General features: G+C 51.6%; 1 protein-coding gene across 3 annotated transcripts; it reads left to right on the forward strand.

Annotated features, from left to right (window-relative positions):
• Nucleotides 1-333: 333 nt before the first annotated feature.
• Nucleotides 334-18,336, forward strand: RFX5 (regulatory factor X5). 3 transcript variants are annotated; one of them, XM_090056349.1, is made up of 11 exons: nucleotides 334-631; nucleotides 1,914-1,975; nucleotides 5,791-5,926; nucleotides 7,584-7,617; nucleotides 8,195-8,277; nucleotides 8,762-8,884; nucleotides 9,731-9,847; nucleotides 10,807-10,888; nucleotides 12,730-12,931; nucleotides 16,139-16,236; nucleotides 16,759-18,336. In XM_090056349.1, the coding sequence occupies exons 3-11, from the start codon at nucleotides 5,808-5,810 to the stop codon at nucleotides 18,157-18,159; spliced, it is 2,259 nt and encodes a 752-aa protein (XP_089912475.1). In that variant the 5' UTR covers nucleotides 334-631; nucleotides 1,914-1,975; nucleotides 5,791-5,807; the 3' UTR covers nucleotides 18,160-18,336. The 3 variants fall into 3 exon arrangements, with proteins under 3 accessions (XP_089912475.1, XP_089912474.1, XP_089912476.1); XM_090056348.1 differs by lacking the exons at nucleotides 334-631; nucleotides 1,914-1,975 and adding an exon at nucleotides 3,235-4,657; XM_090056350.1 differs by lacking the exons at nucleotides 334-631; nucleotides 1,914-1,975 and adding an exon at nucleotides 4,225-4,349.
• The last annotated feature ends 94 nt before the right edge of the window (nucleotides 18,337-18,430 follow it).

Genomic DNA, 18,430 nt, shown 5'->3' on the forward strand with positions numbered 1-18,430 from the left:
TGGTACCCAGTGGTTAAAGCACCCCCCCATCCTTGTCACTTGCATGCCCCCCGGCTCCCCCTCCACTCCCAGCACTCAGCCGCTTGTTACCAGGCAGACACCAAAACATGCCCCACCAATGACAAAGCAGAGCCAGCTTGTATCCGGGTAGAAAACCCAGCAGCGGCCAATTACATTAAAGAAAAACAAAGTATCCGGGCAGATCAGCAGCATGGGAGCCAATCAGAAAAAAAACAAACCCGGCGACAGGGACTTTCCTTCCCCCCCCCCCCCCCCCCCCCCCCCCCCCCCCCCCCCGCCTTGCTGCAAGTCTAGGTGGTTGCAAGGTACTTTCTTTTTCTGTTTTGCAGTTGCAAGTGGCACGTACATATATGGGGGGATGGTTATTTTTGCTTCTCCTTGGTGCAAAGGGGAAAAGCAACCCACGTTGGAGGGAAGAAGCCAGGGCTTAAATATGTTGAACTTGGGCTCTCTCAAAGCTGGGCAGGAAACCTGGGACTGAAAGGAGAGGTTTGCAGTGGACCCAGAGCCTGGCAAGCCTGGCTGGGCGGTGCATGCTCCTTCTCAGGCACCCTCTGAGCCCTCTAGACTGGCAGTTTTTTGTTTAAAAGAGCCTGAGATCTGAGAGTAGGTGAGTTTCCTTCGCTTGCTTTTTTCCCCTTCTTCTAGTCCCTTGCTTTGCCAGGGCAGTGGGGAAGGGCTGGGGGGAGGCACATATAGGAACTAGTTTTGCAACAAAATAATCCTAACAGCAGCCCAGATATCTGGTTTGCCATCCTGGGCTTAGCTAGGAGGCAGGGGCTGGCATTTGCTAAAGGCAAAGCTGTCAGAGCTTGTGACAGTGTGGCTGGGCTTGGCCCCCACCCAGCTCTGGAAGTGCACGGATGGCAAAATAACAGGGGTGAATTGTGAGGCTTTGCCCCGAAAGAGGAGGTAACTCCCCGTCCCTGGGAAATGAGGATTGGCAGGTCTGCGGGCATGGAGGGGCTGCAAACCCCAGCACATTTTGATATTTAAATCTCCCTCTTCCTGCTATTTTTCCCCTCTTCCTCTGGGCACCGGAGCCATTAATTGATTGTCTTTCGGCAGCAGAAACTATCCCAGAAGAAGCCAAATAAAAAGCATATATCACAAAAGAGGCTGCCCCAAACCGGAGGTTTGCGACATGGTAGTGTTGTGGGAAGCTTTTTTGTACAGACTAATCGTTAAATTAGCAGCGATGCCTCTAGTTGCTGAGTTGTTCATGACATGCGGCACACTCCTGGCCTCTGCTGAATTCTCCTCTGTCGCTTCTTCGTGTAAAACTTTAAGCAAAAAGCTTATTGTCTTGCTAATGTGATGTGCCTTTTTTTTTTCCTGTGGAAGAAGGGGAATATGGCAAGAGTATTAAATCCTTACTAGTCTTGGAGGGGGAGCGTCAGGCTGAGTCGCGACTCCCGGGTTTTGGCTCTGGAAGGGACCGTTTCCACTTCTGTCATTGATTTGCTATGCGGCCTTGGGCCCACCACGTAAAATAAGAATAAGTTGTTATATGCATACACCCGGCTTGTTTATTTATTTTTTTTTGCTGTCATTTATTTGCTGTTGTGATCGTGCCAGATGCCACAGTGAGTATCATGGATTCTTTGTGCTTGGGGCTGTACAAACTCCTAGGTTGACGCTTCAAGGTACAGCGCCCATTACGGAGTGGGTGCAGACCCTGTTGTAGGATCAGGGCCTGGAAGGAAAGTGTTGCAGGAGAAAATGAGACTTCTGAATCTTCAGGGCCTTAGTGACAGATATTGCAAGAGTCTGGGGATTAACTCAGCTGCTCTCAGATTCCAGCAAGGGCCATTGCCTTCAGCCTAACGTCAGCCAAGGGCTGTGTCTTGGCAGAGGCGGGCATTCACAGGAAGCACCTTGGACTTTTACAGGAGCACGGGACCAGAAGGGATCTGCTGGGCCAGCCTCTGACCATCACACAGAACTGCCTCAGGTAATCCCAGATGTAAATCTGTCAAGTTTCACATTAGTACCAGTTAAGTTTTACCCCTACTTTTCCTGTTGGCCCCTGAACCTCACTGTGCTGCTATTTAAAGACCAACTTGTACTTCTCAGCCTAGATTTGTGTTCCTGGTCAGCTCACACCTGTTTGTTCTCGTGCCAGCATGTTCGTCCAGATTACATACCTTTTCTTCCTCCTGGGTGTTTATGGCTGGCGGCAATTACAGACAGCAATCAAATCCCCTCTCTGCCTTTGCTGTGCCAGACTAAACAAGCCACAGTCTTGTGGTCTCCTCTCCCTTGTGCTGATCACCCTGGCCCCCTTCCCTTTCCCTTGAATTCTCTTTTCCTGGATGTGGCTGACCCAAGTGGTACCTGGGATTCCACTAAAGGACATACCTTGCTGGATACATTCTAGGGTTGTGTTTGCCAGGTCTTGGCCACATCCTGTTTGTGGCTCCTAGTGATCAGCTAATCTATACCCACCTTTCTCCTCCCCAGCAGATGAGCACCTGCTTTGTAATGCTCTGTCTGTATTACACTTCCCTCAGTAGGAGGCTCAAAACTTTTTTTCCCCCTTTCCAGTGGAATTCTTCCTCCTCTTATCTGCCTCATTTCTGTATGACCAAACAGCAGCAAGGAAGGGATGGTGACGGGGTGGATCACTCTATATGCCCTCTGTTCCCAGCACTCGTCCTCTGAAGCATCTGCTGCTTGGCATTGTCAGAGGCAGGGCGTTGGGCTAGATGGACCCAGTGTGGTTGCAGTTATGTTCTTGTAACCCTCTAGCCAGCTCCTGTTTGAGTGACTGAGAATCTCCAAGGTTCAGCACCCATGAAGATCGGATGCTTAAAGATAGATTTGGGGGACTGTGGTTAGACGCCTCAGCTTGACAGAGTAGGTCTGTGGTCCCAGGCTTCCTAGCTGACATAGGAACTGAGGCAGGAAGCCCCCTTTGTTTCTCCCCAAAATCTCTGTGCTGTGACAATGTGATGAGGATGGGCCCAGCAGAGGAGACGCACCCTTACCCTGTCTCTTTAGGTAACCTGAGCTGGCTACATTCCTGAGGGAGGGGGGAAACCTGCTCCCTCTGCCTCGTGACTGGTATCGGCTACCTGGGTGAGGGGCTTCTACCTGGTGGGCTCGAGTCTGCCCGGCAACTAGTGATGTATTTCAAATTGATTGGCCGACAGACAACTGGAGCTGGCCTCCATTGGACCAGGTGAATGAGGTCACGGGGGCTATATAAGTTAAGACTGCCCAGGAGGAAGGGGCAGCAGCCATGCGGGGGACTCAGATTTAGAGAGGAGTTTTACCATCTAAAACTGGCTCTCTCCCCCAAAACTCACAAGTTAGGAACGGCCTGCCTCCAGAGGGAATGTCCAACAGCTTCTGGACGACGCTTGTGAGTAAGCTACTCGAGATCTGATTAAATATTTAGCTGGCAGTAACTCAGATGCGTGATCAAAAGGCTACCTCAGCCAAACTGTTTTGCTCTATGGGATTTCTATGAGACTGCTCTATCCTGTACCCTATTTTCAGCCTGCCCCTGTAATCAATAAAGTTCTCCTTTGTGACCAGTGTAGGAGACTTGAGGGGTGGGTCTAAATTACGCCAGAGAGACCCCTTAGGTCTGCGGACTAAGGGAGACTTTCCTTTTTGCCCCCCAACTTGGGGATGTGCCCCAAGTGCCTGTACCGGGTCAAATACCCATAGGACTATTAGGCCTGTGTTTCCCTGAGGACACAGGGCTGAGAGAGTCCCTTCTCGGGGTGGTGGCAGCTATGTTACCCTCAGACTAGCGAGTGTGCTCCAGGGAGGGGGTCAGGCGGACGCAAGGCACCCCTAGGGAGGCACTCCGGAGCCTGGAAGGTGGTTGGGCGCAGGGAGGTGGGTGGCTCAACACAGGAACACCCCCTACTAGCCCACCACACGTGGTGGGAGAGCGGGATCCGAATACCCTGCTGTATTACCGGCATAATTTGGGAAGAGAAATAGAGTCACTGAAATCCCTTGAGCAAACAATTTCTAATTTGGCATCGGGTCAACTGGATAGTGTAGATAGCCAGGATGGCGGACGAGTATATCCAAATGGCTGTGCCTGAACTAAAAGAACTGGCGAAAGGGAGAGGCCTTCAAGTGAAGAAAGGGCTAAAGAAAGAAGAACTGATTAAACTCCTGAGTGACAGTGACTCAGCCACAGAGCCACCTTCACACAGGCCAACTCCTGAGTCCTCCCCAGAATCACATCCCCTCATGCCAAGTCCACATCCCTCCAAGGGATCACCCCCTACGGAGGAGCGCTGGAGGTACCAGATGCGGGTAGAAGCTGAAGAGTGGAAGCGGGAGCGAGAGAGCAAGCGCAAGTATGAGCTGGCGTTGAAAAAGATGGAGCTGGAGGTCCAGCGTGAGCGTGAGCGCAAGAAGGCACAGCTGGAACTGAAAAAGATGGAGCTGGAGGCAAAAAGGATGGAGCGGGAGGCCCAGCGTGAAGAGGCCCAGCGCAAGCACACTTGTATCCATAGCTCTGTAAAGCTACGGGTACAAGCTTTTAAAGGAGGGAGGGGAAGTGTGGCAGGAAGCCACCTTTGTTTCTCCCCAAAATCTCTGTGCTATGACAATTTGATTAGGATGGGCCCAGCAGAGGAGACACACCCTTACCCTATCTCTTTAGGTAATCTGAGCTGGCTACATTCCTGAGGGAGGGGGGAAACCTGCTCTCTCTGCCTCTCTCTGCCTACTTTCACCCTACCCCTGTAATCAATAAAGTTCTCCTTTGTGACCGGTGCGGGAGACTTATTGAGGGGTGGGTCTAAATTACGCCAGAGAGACCCCTTAGGTCTGCAGACTAAGGGAGACTTTCCTTTTTGCCCCCCGACTTGGGGAAGTGCCCCAAGTGCCTGTACTGGGTTGAGTACCTGTAGGACTATTAGGCCTGTGTTTCCCCCGAGGACAGGGCTGAGAGAGTCCCTTCTCGGTGTGGTGGCAGCCTACGTTACCCCCAGGCTAGTGAGTGTGCTCCAGGAAGGGGATCAGCCAGACGCGAGGTGCCCCAGGGAGGCTCTTGGAGCCTGGCAGGTGGACGGGCGCAGGGAGGTGGGCGGCTCAATGCAGGAGCATCCCCTACTGGCCCGCCACACGAACATGGGGCTGAGGGGGCCTTGTGGGTCACTGAGTCCAGTCCTTGTGGTTGCAGCTGTTTTGTCCAAAGGGTCTATAAGATAGATCGTCCACTCCAACCCCTGTCATATGTCGCAGCCAGAAAGCACCTAATGAGAAAAGCCCCACAAGGTGCCTTGAGCAGACAGCAGGGAAGTGCAAGGGTTGACAATGGCTCAACCCTGGAGTAGCTGGGAAAACATGCTGAGATGGTGGTGGGAATGAAATTGGTGCCTGTGCAACAGCACCCCTCTAGTTGTAGCCTTCCTGAGCCCAGACCTGCTGGTCACTTTGCCCCCAAGTGTGTGAGCAAGCATCAGCAGCCAACCCTCTGGCCGCATCTCAGGGCCAGCCCTTCACCAACAAACATGAATCACTTTCTTTTCCCAAGTTGTTAGTTGGATTGTGGTAGCACCCAGGAGCCCCAGAGGCCAGGCACTGTACAGACATCTCACAGTACCACTCTGCTTCTGGCAGCTGTCTTGTGAACAGTGCCTGGGTCACTCTGAGCTCCAGAATTTCACCCCCAGGCAGCAGGGCTGGTGGTGCTGAGCTTGGCTGAAGCCACCAGCGGTAGTTCTGCACCAGCTGGAAGGTGTCTGCATGATGGCTGGCTGGGTTCTGATTGTCTTCTGTTTTCTCCCTCAGGCTCTAAACCTCATGTCATGGCTGACAAGGAACTGAGTGCCAAGCTCTCTAAAAAGGGAAGTTTACCGCCTGGGAGTTCCCCGGGGGATGCCACTGAGCCCAGCACTCTTCTGCAGAAGCTGAAGAGCACCATCTCGTAAGGGCAATATTTTCAACTCTGTAGCAGGCTCCTCATTGTTCATGCACTTTGTACCAGTGTCAGCCACCTGCTTTGCAGCCTTACAGGGCTTGTCATGGTGTTGTCTATTACCTTGTACATTGTTACTGTTTTCACTGCCGTGGGCCTGGGAGCTCTCCATTAGAACCCAGCACCCTGGTTGTCAGAGAGACACTGAATACTCAGCCCCAAAAAGTTGCACACCCCTTTGCAAGATAGGTATAATATGTATCGGGAGCACATGGAGGTCTCTAGCAGAGATGGGGCTCTCCCAGAGTGTTGTGTGGACAAGTAGTGCAGTTTTTAGGCTGCATAGGCAAGATATGGGGAGAGAAAGAGCAGGCACAGTGAGCGGAGGGACTTGGCAGGGGTATCTGGCATGAGCCATGAGCAGAATCCAGGTCTCCTGAGTCCCAACCCAGTGCTCCACCCTGCGGGACTGCGTGCCCATTTTGCACTCATTTTATATTGGTGTGAATGGCTGTTGAAGGCCCAGGGGCAGGGTGTAGGGATCAGGCTCATGGTCCAGAAATACTAACATGCAAAAAGCATTTGCTGTGGTGCAATTAAGGTGGCTGTGTCCATGGGTATGTGCACAGACATCCCCCCTCCCTTAATCCCACAGCAACAAGGAAGTGAGCACTCGGCAATATAAGACAAGTCAGGCCACCCAGCAGCACACACCCAGCTGACTCCTCCACTCCTGGGCACACACCTCAGAATCCAGTCCAGCCCATGAACGTCAACCTTATCTCTGCCCCCATTGCCTTCTCCTGCTTCATGCCCCTTTGTTACCACACCACCTCTCTGATACCTTACCAGTAGTGAATGGTGGTGTACACAGTGTTGTCTGGAGGGGGGGTTGATTTGGCAACAGAGTGATGGGAAGGAGTGAAGAGGCATAGCACAACTGTGGCATGTAGGCTGTGGGCTGGCAAGGTGCATGCCAGTGGGTGGAGCAGAGGTTATGTCCTGTGAGAGACCCAATGAAAAATGCCTTGCGTTTGAAAGCTTGTCTAACTCTATCCCAACCATGCAGTTGGTCCAATAAAAGAGATCACCTATAAAAATTCTTGCCTCTTGTGTAATGCTTGGACCATTGTATCTGCAACATCATTTCTCTCTAGCACTACTACTAAATTAACTAGTAATTTAACTCTCAGCTCTAGGAAAGGGATTGGAACTGGGGTGGGCAAATTATAGCCTGCAGGCTGGATCTGACCCACCAAGGGATTCTGTCCAGCCTGTGGCAGGTCCTTCAGCCCCACCTGGCCCAGTTGCAGGGGGTAGCCTGGGCTGTGGCATGTGCAGCTGATTCCACTACCCACGGGCACTTGGCAGGGCAGGGTTGGCATCACAGCCTAACCTTGCCCTTGTGCCCAGCCACTCCACATCCATGGAGACAGACCCAGGACCCCTGTGGGCAAAGTGCACTCAGCTGGGTGGATGGGATGGAGCTGTGGGCAGGTAGGGAGTGGCGTTTGGGAGTGGGCACTGTGCAAACGTGCAGCTGGGAGCACTCCTGTTTCTGCCAGCAACCCACAAGCAGCCTCCCATTCCCTGGAGTCGGGGTAGCAATGGGAAAGTTCCACAACAGCCACCACTGACTGTCGTTTTGTGTTTGTGTTTTCAACAGCAAATTGGTGCAGAACAAAGTCGATAGCATTCTGGTGAGTGTCTTTGGGAGCATATGGGGGGTTGTTACTGTGCCTGAGTGCACTGGATGGTGGTGCACTTAGGCACATTGTTGGCTCTGCTAGTGTTAGCTCCACATGCTGTCCTGTCTTCCTCTGTCCAACTGATGCTTTGGTTAAGGAGAGACTTGCCTGTACTGTGCCCGAATGGGTCAGTTCAGCAGTTCAGATGCTCCCAGATGCCACCTCAAAAATTAATGAGCACCCCATGCCCTCCCCTTGCTGCCCATGATGGGCTCAGCACAGCAGTGTTGTGTTAGGCTGTGTTGCATGTTGTGCTATGTGTTGTGCTAGCAACAGCATGATTTCTTCCTAGTGCCTTTGGACCTCAGTTAATGGCCTGATTCATGGACCTTTATTAACCCTGCCCATCACTGCCCCTTGCAGTGCTGTGAACTACTAATGGTTATAAAACTGTGCCAGTTAAAAACCCTCTTTTCCTAACTGAAAGGAACAAGATATTTTACTTTCTGGCTATTTTCTCACCTCTTTCGATCTTTGACCCCTTTGTTCTTTCCACCCCTTGCTCCCCCTTAACCATGGCAAACAATAGCAAGATGTGCAGAAATTTTCAGACAACGACAAACTCTACCTGTACCTGCAGCTACCATCTGGTCCAAGCTCTGGGGAGAAAAGGTTAGTAACAGACCAAGATACCTCTTTGGGTTCAGGCTTTGGGCAGACTGGGGTTCAGTAGTCAGAGCAGAGAGATTGGGGGACAAGATCCTTGGGCACTGGTGCTGGTTCTGGGATCAGGGATTTTAATGGGGAGAGCAGAAAAGCTTGGAGTTCTGTGCCTAGGTCTGTGGTGGGATGTGGCCCACTGACTAGTCAGTTGAGAATTAGGACTCTTGGCTTCAAGGCAAGGTGCTGCCATTCCTTCCCTGAGCAATTGCTGACATTTCCCTTGATGCTGTCTCCATCTGGATGGGCATGACTGTAAGTCACTGAAAAATGTCCATGATCTGATTAGTTGCTGCAGACAAATTTCCATCCTATTTGCCTAACAGCAGCCTGCCACTGCCTTGCCCTCTTGTTGTCCTGATGCTGACACTGACACTATCTAACTGATGCTTTCTTTAATTGCATCACCTCTGCTGACCTGATTGTTCGGGAGCAGCAGCCTGGACCTGAATTCACTGAACACTGCAGAGCACATGTACGCATGCAACTGGATCCGGAACCACCTGGAGGAGCACACAGACACCTGCCTGCCCAAGCAGGATGTGTATGATGCATACAAGTGAGTGCGTGTCTAGGGCACGGGGCACCTCTGTGCAGGCTGTGGCTGTTGCTGCCTATTGCTGTAAGCCACCCTGATCTCATAAGCTAGGCAGGGCCTGGCTGTATCAGATCTTGGATGGAGAATGGACCAGGAAAGCCCAGAATGCTGTAGAAGGGGGTGATATATTTAAGGGACAGTGTTCATCCCTCTGGGTCTGTAGTGAATCAGGGTCAATCCACAGCACTGCTAGAGAAACATGGACCAAACTCTTGAATGTCTTTGTTCTTTAAAGATGCAACGGTGCTTTCTTTCATAGGGACGTCTAAGACTCTGCTCTTTGGAGCCTTGTTGTCCTGAGTTTGCACAGCACCTGGCACCTGGGGTCCTGCATCAACATGAGGGCTCCCAGGGGCCACTACAGTACAGAGGTCGATAAATCCCAGACAGCTTCATGCTCCTCTCGGGATGCTCAGCCTTATTAAATTCCCCAAGGCCTTCCAACTCCCTGCAAGATCTAGGCCAAGATCCCACTGATCTAACTTAGACAAGGTGGCAGAGGTCTCAGGGTATTGGCTTGGGATATGGGACTGGTAAATCAGAAAAGCTGCCCACAGCAGCTGCCTAGTGCAAGATGGGAAAGGAGTACAGGAAAGGAGGAATTTAACCTGCGCTTCTGTTGTTAGGGAAGTGGTTGCTAGGAGGTCAGACCTCAAACGGTATCACAGGAGTTACAGGTGGGGTCATGAGGCCCATAGGAATCCATTGGAAGAGTTGGCCTCATGTACCCAGAAGGATGGGAACCTCTACATCAGGGTGAAACCCACTCCCTGCTTACTGCATCTCGATCTCTGTCTCTCCCTGCAGGCGCTACTGTGATAACCTTTGCTGTCGCCCTCTGAGCGCAGCCAACTTTGGAAAGATCATCCGGGAGATCTTCCCACACATCAAAGCCAGGAGACTAGGAGGACGTGGACAATCAAAATATCCTTGAGCACTAAAGAGCTGCCCATGACAGCCTTGAGAAGTAGGCCATGCAAAGGGCTGGTTTCACTTTAGCTTGGGGTTGAAAGTGCTGCCTATTTTTTAAAGGGCTTCAGAACAGAAGTGAATTGAAAAGTTCATTTTTTTATTTGACATTCCCCTGTGTTGCTGCAATGGGTAGTCTAGCAGCTGCAGCAAGGTGGTGGGTGTCAGGACTCCTGGGTTCTCCACTCAGCTCTGGGAAAAGGACTGGAATCTAGTAGCTGGAGCAAGGGGCCTTATGTTAGGATGCCTGGGTTCTTTCTTATGAACAAACAGTAGTTTGCAAAGTTCTTGGAAGTTTTCTAGCCAAAAAAAGTCTTTGCATCTCTTATAAGTGGCTGGAGTTTGTCTTGAAGTCATGGCACTTACAGTCGTGCAGTGACATGAGAGACAGATCATGTGGCTTCTCCCCTGGAAAGTTTCTAGCTCTTGTGATTACAGACAGTATTTGGAAGATGTAAATCTTGAAGGCCCCAAGAGTTGGCAGCATGGAACAGGAACTCTCAATGTAGAGTTTTACAAACCTGGTCTTTGGACTTGGCGGGGAGGGCGGGGGCTGTGCTCAGGAGTTTTGACCACTGGAATTTGCTGATGCCATAGTCTGCAAAGCAGTCAAGGATCCTTTAAGTAAAAGTGCTAAGGAAGCAAAAGTCTTATTATTAGTGAGGGGAGACTTGGGTTAGCACATGGGCAGGAGGAAGTGAAACAGGCAGGGAGCTGCCTGGGCTGGTGTGGAGCTGAGCAGGCTGTGCTGCAGTAAGAGACAAGGGAGGCCTGATCTCTTACGCTAGATAGATTGGAAGTGGCAGGAGGCATCTTGTTCATGGGCATGCAGCGACCTCTTGAGCTTCTCTTCTGCTCATATCTGCTGCTGCAACGTGGTGGGTTTGTTCCATCTGCCCTTAACTTGCCCACACGTATTGCTACAGCGGGATCCGAAGGAAGACAGTGGTCAGCATGCCACCTCTGCCCAGCCTGGACCTCAAAGTGACAGAAACTGTAAGTGTTCTTCTGGCATGGTGTAGTACCCGGTGAAGTGTTGGGGCTTAATGCCCATTTTATGGAAATGGGAGGTGTGGCAGGCCAGCAGGGGGTGCCCCTGGGCTAAGCCACCCACCTCACTGCACCCAACCACCTTCCAGGCTCCGAGTGCCTCCCTGGAGGCACCTCAAATCTAGCCAACCCCCTTCTTGGAGCACACCTGCTAGCCTGGGGGTAACACCACTATCCCTACAGGGTCGGGCCTGATCCTGGCACTGTGCCCCCTGGGAAACACAGGCCTAGTAGTCCTTGAGTGTACTTGACCCACTACAAGAACTTGGGTTGCTTCCCTCAGTCTGAAGCATAAATAGTGGTTTCCCTTAGTCAGACAAACAAAGGGGACCCCAAGGCATAATCTAGGCCCCTCTCCCAATAAGTCTCCCAAGCTAGGTATAAAGGAGAATTTTATTGGTTACAAGGAGTAGGTCTGAAGTAGGGTACAGGATAGAGCAATATCAGAGAAATCCCATAGAGTGAACAGGGTGACTGGTTAGCATTTGATCACACATCTGAGTTACTGCAAGCTATATATCTAGTTAGATCTCAGGTAGCTTACTCACAAGCATCATCCAGAGGCTGGTGGAGATTACCTCTGAAGGCAGGCAGTTCACTGATCATGAGTTTCAAGAGAGAGAGCGAGTTTCAGATGGTCCAGCTTCTCTCTCTGTGAGTTTTCATCATGGCTACTGCCCCTCCTCCTGGGAAGTCCTTAACTTATATAGACCTTATGACCTCACTTACCTGGTCCAATGGAGCCCAGCACCTGTTGGCTGCCAGCTAACCAATTTGAAATGCATCACTGGTTGCTGGGTAGACTGGCAGAGTCTCTAGCCCCCTCCCAGTAAGGTTGGCATTGCTTAAAACAATAGGAAGCGTAAGCCCCTCACCCAGGTGTGTGATGCCAGTCATGTAGGCAAAGGGAGCAGGTTTGCCCCCTCCCTCAGGAACGTATCCAGCTCAGGTTACAACACAGTGTCATCTGAGAGAGGGATGTTTGCCCTCTGCAGGGACCATGCTAACCAAATTGTCACATAGCAGAGTTTTTGGGGAGAGACAGAGGTGGCATCTACCACAGGAGGCTCCTCCCTAGCTTGCTCCTGTTGTCATATGGCTGAGGGCAGGCAAAACTTGGGGACATCTGAACCCCAAGCCTCCAGGCTTGGGCCTCCATGTAGGATGCCTGCCAAAAGACGTTGGAAATATCTGAAGCCCCTGTTGTAGGGCCACTTATGGTTCTGGACTGACTCATGGATTTTAACCTGATTTGGCTTGGCACACAAAAAAATTCTTAAAAAAAAAAAAAAGTCCTTTGGGAGTGCTACACTCTGGTGCACAGATGGACAGAGCTTTGGGTACTTGCTCTGTGATCCTAGGCTCCTGCTTGGGGAGGGGAGATGGTTCTCAGCTGATCTCTGTGGTGTAATCCCACTAGAGGAGGGCCTATGAGGTCTTATACCTGTATGGGCTGTTGACTGTGGGGGACTAGGGTGGTCCTAGCTCGGCCCATATGACTTGAGGGAGGATAAATATTTCATCCTACACCCTTCCTTCCTCTGCTATTGGTGGCAGGGATTTGCCCTACCTTGTCTGGGCTTAGCAGTGGCACAGGGAGGCTTGCCATTGGTTGAGGTGACATCACTGGCTCTACCCTTGGGATGATCTCAAGCCCTGGGCTAGTGTAGGCAGAAGTGGTTGGTGCAGATTGTGAGCATCCCATGAACTCAGGGGCCCACCCATGGGTTGCACATGTGTGGGCTGGGGAGCTCTGCAGGCCTCTGACTCTGCCCCCCTCCCCACAGCAGTCGGAGCGGATGGACCTGGTGCAGTCGTACAACGACGAGGTGATGGACGCAGCCTGTGCCCTGACCTGTGACTGGGCCGAGAAGATCCTCAAGCGGTCATTCAACAACATCGTGGAGGTGGCGCAGTTCCTCATTCAGCAGCACATCATCAGCTCGCGCTCTGCCAAGGCCGACCTTGTCATGGCCATGGTGGTCTCAGGTGGGTCCTTCTCATGGGTCCTGCCTGCTTGGGCAGGAGGGGAGACCTGTTGCTCTACCAAGGGGTCACCCTACAATCCTTCTTGATAATCATTCCAGCCAGTCATTGGCTACTGATCCCCGGTTTCCCAGCCACTGCTGGGACACAGCCCATCTAAGACCTGCCCACTTCCCATGGTCTGTGAATCCCTGAGATTAACCCTTTAATGTCTGAATCACTCTAAACACTCCTAGGGGAAGCACAGGGAAGGCACAAAGGGCACACAGGCACCATAAGAACTGCATTTACTGGGTCAGACCATAGATCTATCTTGCCCAGTCTTCTGTGTCACACAGCGGCAAAGAGCAGATGCTGACCTGAAAGGGAAAGTGAACTGGGCCTGAACAGGGTTTTTTTCCACTGCTCTAATTCAGAAGCCATGGCCTTGTCTCCAGTGCTCAATACCAACTTATGTCCCTTTTGAACCTGGCTAAACTTTTGTTTTCTCCCTTTAAAAGACCAAGTGAGGTGGGGGGAAAAAGCTAAAACACCTATGAAAATCCAATCTACAGGCAGCTGCCCACCCCCAACAGCCTGGTGAACCAGCACAGTTGTGAAGCTGGGCATTACGTTGCAAGCTTTGGCTTTGCTTCTGCATTCAGGTCCATGCATAGTGGGGTTTGGCTGGTGAACAAGACTCAGGAAGCAAAGTGATTCTACATCACTTACACACAGCAAAAGTTACTCTAGTTGTACTGAAATGACCATCTTCCTTCTCTGCATTTCTGCAGCACCTTTGGAACTGCCTTCAAAGCTGAGCCTCTGAAACATTATTGCCTTACAAGTTATACATAATAATGACAAAGTGGTACAGCTGTGTCCATGACTGGAGCACTCTTATTACCTTCATTATATTGAGTAGCTAAAATGTGGTTATACCAGCATAAGGTGCCACACAGCTTCCCAGAAGAGAAGAATTTGCTGGTGTGGAGAGCTGGGGCGGGGGGAAGAGGGAGAAGAACAGGGACTGTCTGAAAGTGGGATATATGTGGGTGTGTGTTTGCATATAGCTATGTACAGGTAGCTAGGTAGATGGACAGAGATGTGCATATAGATTGTCTTGCATATGACATGTACTGCTTTTCAAAAAATCAGCTGTTGGAAATTGAGATGCACATTTTAAGTGATAAAATACAGTAATAGCATGTGCTGCTCAGGCCTCTGGTCAGGGTGGGGTGGGAAAGAAAGTAACACCGTACTTGCACCCCAGGCTCCCTAGCCTCTACCTGGGGACAGGTTCACTTTGTCCTGGAAGAGGCTTTTCCTGCAGAAGCTGATGCTGACTCAGCGGGAGCTTCTGTCCCAGCCTTGGCTCTTCCGCATTTCTAAACCAGGGGCTGGGGCTGGGGCAGAGGCTTCTGCTAGATGCATTGGGTAGGCCCTCAGCTGACTGCAGGCACTGCTGGCTGCCTACCCAGTCCCAGTCTGAGAAGAGGGGGCAGGCATTTTGCTCAGCCAGTAGCAGCTGCAGCACCACGCAGCTGGGGATTAACAGAGTAGCCTTCACTGCCTGTGTTTCTATGGGAAGATGCCATACTTGCCATTATTTTCAAGGGACAAGGTGTTTATGATACTTTGTATTGGAGCAGCTGTGGAGTTGGGGGAACTTCCCCCAAAGCTTGTCCAGTGGTTCTCCCAACTATACAGATAGTCCAGTGAAAAACATCACTCAAAATACTTGTCTCTCAGACCATTGTGGCCACACCAACGCTCTGATCCTTCTGCATGGTTTGCAAGGAAAGATCCTTTCTTCTTCATTCTGCCTTTCCAGAACAAAATGTGTATCTTATTCAGGGGTGTGTTGTGAGAAAATATAATATTCCCTTGGGGTCACACACAAAGGATTGTATTGCCTGAATTGGATCATTAAAGTTCACCTCCTGCTCCAATATAGTCATGGTATCCAGGCTCTGCTTTGGCCAGGCCTCTGTAGAGACTTTGCTAATCAGAGATAACTCACTGTCACAATGAGGGAAGAGCCCTGGGAGGGGAGGATGGAACTAGTGTGGGGTGCTAGCCCAGGAGCCTGAGGACCCAGTTTCCACTCCAGGCTGTCTGGGTGATACTGGGGATATTGTGCCAGCTCTGGGTATCCTCTCCTGTCCATACAGCACTGCCAGGGGTGAACTGAAATATGGATGGTGAGGGGCTGCTGTGATGGGAGGAGTCATAGAATCATAGAACAGCAGCCTGGCAGGGCCCCCAGGAGGTCACATCAGCAACTTGCCTCAGGCAGGACCAGCTCTGTCTAAACCATCTCAGTTTGTTCAACCAGCTCTTAAAAACTACCAAGGCTCGAGGTTCCATAACCTCTCTAGGTGTCTGCTCCAGTGCTGGACCACCATATGATTCAAGAGAAATATATTCTAAATTTCCATTGCCACAACTGAAGACACATACTTATTGTCCTGGCCTCTGCAGTCACAAAGAATAGTCTATTTTCATCCTCTTTATAATTACCACTCAGGTATTGGAGAGAGTTCAGAGGAGGACAGTGAAAATGGTTTGGGGGCTGGGGCACATGACATGGCTAGGGGGCTGAGGGCACTGGGCTTATATAATCTGGAGAAGAGAAGACTGAGGGAGGGATTTAATAGCAGCCTTCAGCTACCTGAAGGGGGGTTACAAAGAGGATGAAACAAAACTGGTCTGTATGATAGTAGACGATAGAACACGAAGCAACAGTCTCAAGTTGCAACAAGGGAAGTTTAGGTTAGATATTAGGGAAAACTCTCTCATTAGGAAGGTAGTGAAGTATGGAGTCTCCATCCTTGGAGGTTTTTAAGACCCAGCTAGACAAAGCCTCGGTTGGGATGATCTACTTGGGGCTGGTCCTGCTTTGGGCAGGGATCGAACTAGATGTGACCTCCTGAGGTCCTTTCCAACCCTCATTTTCTATGATTCTATTACTGGTATGAAAATCTCCCTCTTGGTTTTTTTTTTTTCTTTAGACTACGTACTCCCAAGCCAAATGAGCCAGGGTTCATTGCCAACCTGCAAAAATAATAGGCCGAGAGCAGGCAGGATGGAAACTAAATAGGATGAATTTATTTCATGTTCAGCTGTAATCATTTCAGGCAGGGTGGGTTAAATGGAAAAGTAGAATGTAGGTTGATGGCCCCCTTTACAAACAGCCACATCTCTGTTTCTCATCCTGTTGATGTATAGAAAGTTCAGATAATATCCACAAAGAAAATAGGACCCCCCAGACATCCAAGAAGAATGGGTTGGAAACACCAGACAGCACAGCCAAGAACCAGCTGCAGGTGAGAAAAGTCCGGCACTGAAGGAAATGACCCCCTCCAAACGTGGCTTATAATGGGGGACAGCAAGGTGGGATGAGCCTCTGCTTGGCACTTGGCCTGGAAAGGAATTGGAGTAGTGAGTGGAGCAAGGGGGCCTGGGAGCTGGGGTTCATGGGTTCTGTTGGAAACTCTGATAAGAAATAGTTGAAGGCGAAGAGGTTGGGAGTCAGGACTCCTGGGTTCTGTTCCCAGCTCTGGGAGGGAAATAAGATCTCATGACTGGAGCAGAAAGCAATGGACTCCTGGGCTCTCATTTAGCTTCTGCCACTGTTGATGGGATTGTGGGTTCATCAGTTTTCCACTCTGTGCCTGAGTCTCTCCCTTTGCAGAGGGAGAGGCTGACGCACAGAATGGCACAAGCTGAGCATTTGACTATACTATATATTCGGGTGAGAAGCTGGCCCTATTCAAGGCTCTGGAGACAGGCGTGGCCTGTCTATGGTGATGCTTCTTCTGGCAACATCTATCTGTCTTTGTCTGCAGAGCAAAAAGGAGAGTAACTCGAAAGCCTCCGTCCTGCCTCGAGCTGAAAAGAAGAAGCCCCCTGAGGCTCCCAAGCAAGTGAGCAGCCCTCAAGTCAATGCCTTGGTAGCTCGCCTGCCCCTTCTCCTGCCACGCATCCAGCCTGGGGACAGAGTGGTGGCAGCAGGGGCCCAGGCTGTACGCTCTTCCCCTCCTGTCCTGGCACCCAAGATCACTGCTGCACCTGTCGGGGGTGCAGTCAAGATGGCCACACTGCCGCTGCCTGTGGGCACGACTTCCTCCTCACTGCCCATTAGTATGGCTCCGGGTGTGAATGGGGCAGCTGGGCTGGTCAGCCAGCAGGCGGCGGTGCCCATGATCAACATGATCCTGCCCAATGTGCCACCTGCAGTGGGCATTCCCGTCGCTGAAATCCCTGCCAACCCCAAGAACACAACTAATGGTGATGGACACAGTCCCAGGAAGACCAGTGATGGGCAAGCTTGCAGCCTGCAGGAAGCTACCAGAATCAAGGGGATCAAGCGGCCCCCAGAACTGCCCAGCGAAGCTGCCACCCTGAAGAGGAAACGTGGGCGGCCCCGGAAGAAGCCAGATGAGGTGGAGGCCTCGTCACCAGACAAAGGGAGCAGCGTGGAGGAGACACTGTCCAGCTCAGAGGAGGGGGCTGCTTCTGAGGGAACAGGTGAGAACAATGGCTTTGGTGTCAGGGCCGGCCATGGCGAGACAGCACACACAGGGAGCTTGTTCACCTCAGGAGAGACAGAAGGCCATCACCTGGAAGACCAATGTGATGCCAAGGAGGGAGGCAGCCTGCCTGCTGCCAGCACCAGTGCCAACCACATCAAGTGCCAGGGGAAGAAGGCCTCAGGGACCTCCCAGGTGAGCGTCATCCAGGATGGCAGGTCAGGGGTCAAAGCCCAAGGGAAAGCTGGTGCCCAGGACACTGGGGCAGAGGCTGAGCCATGGGTACAGGTGAATCCTGGTGAGGCTGGGCAGGCACCGGGAGGAGGTTCTTCAGTCACAACAGCAGGATCCTGGGACCCTTCAGCAGGGGAAGCTCCCTTCAGCACTCCACTGAGAGATGCCAAGCCGAAGAGCCTAGGGAAGAGCCCTACCTCATCACTGCCGGTGCCCCCCTGTCACTCTCCTGCTAACAGCACTCTGCCACCTAACACTAGGGGCCCTATGAAGCTGCAGTCAGACATGGCCAAGTCCCCCCTGGCCTCGGCAAGGGCTTCTGCACGCCCAGACAGGGCAAGTAAGGACAGAGCAGCGACTGGCCAACAAAGGTCTCTGCTTCCCACAGGCTCCAAAGCACACAGCCCACCGCAGACAGCCCCTGAGCTCACTCCCTGCAATGCAAAGTCCTCAGCCAGCCACACTTTATCTGCACGTCGCTAGTCTCACAGCCACCAAGACCTGTGACCCAAGTACAAGCGTCCCATCCCAGCAGGCACCTCATGGGGAGAAGGACACAGGAGCTTCACTCCTTTACCTCCCACTGCCACTTTCCTCACTGCAGATTAGACCAATCCACCCTTCTGCTGCCTGGCTATTAAAGAAACCCAAAGAAACCCATCCTTGCTGTGTGTGGTTGGTACGATGGGCAGCATGGTGTCCCCACTGACTCTGGGAACTGGGACAGCGTATCTCTGCTTTGGTTTCCTCCTGG

Source organism: Crocodylus siamensis, chromosome 6, assembly GCF_052110815.1.
Source record: "Crocodylus siamensis isolate JL-2025a chromosome 6, ASM5211081v1, whole genome shotgun sequence".
Classification (NCBI taxonomy): Eukaryota; Metazoa; Chordata; order Crocodylia; family Crocodylidae; genus Crocodylus; species Crocodylus siamensis.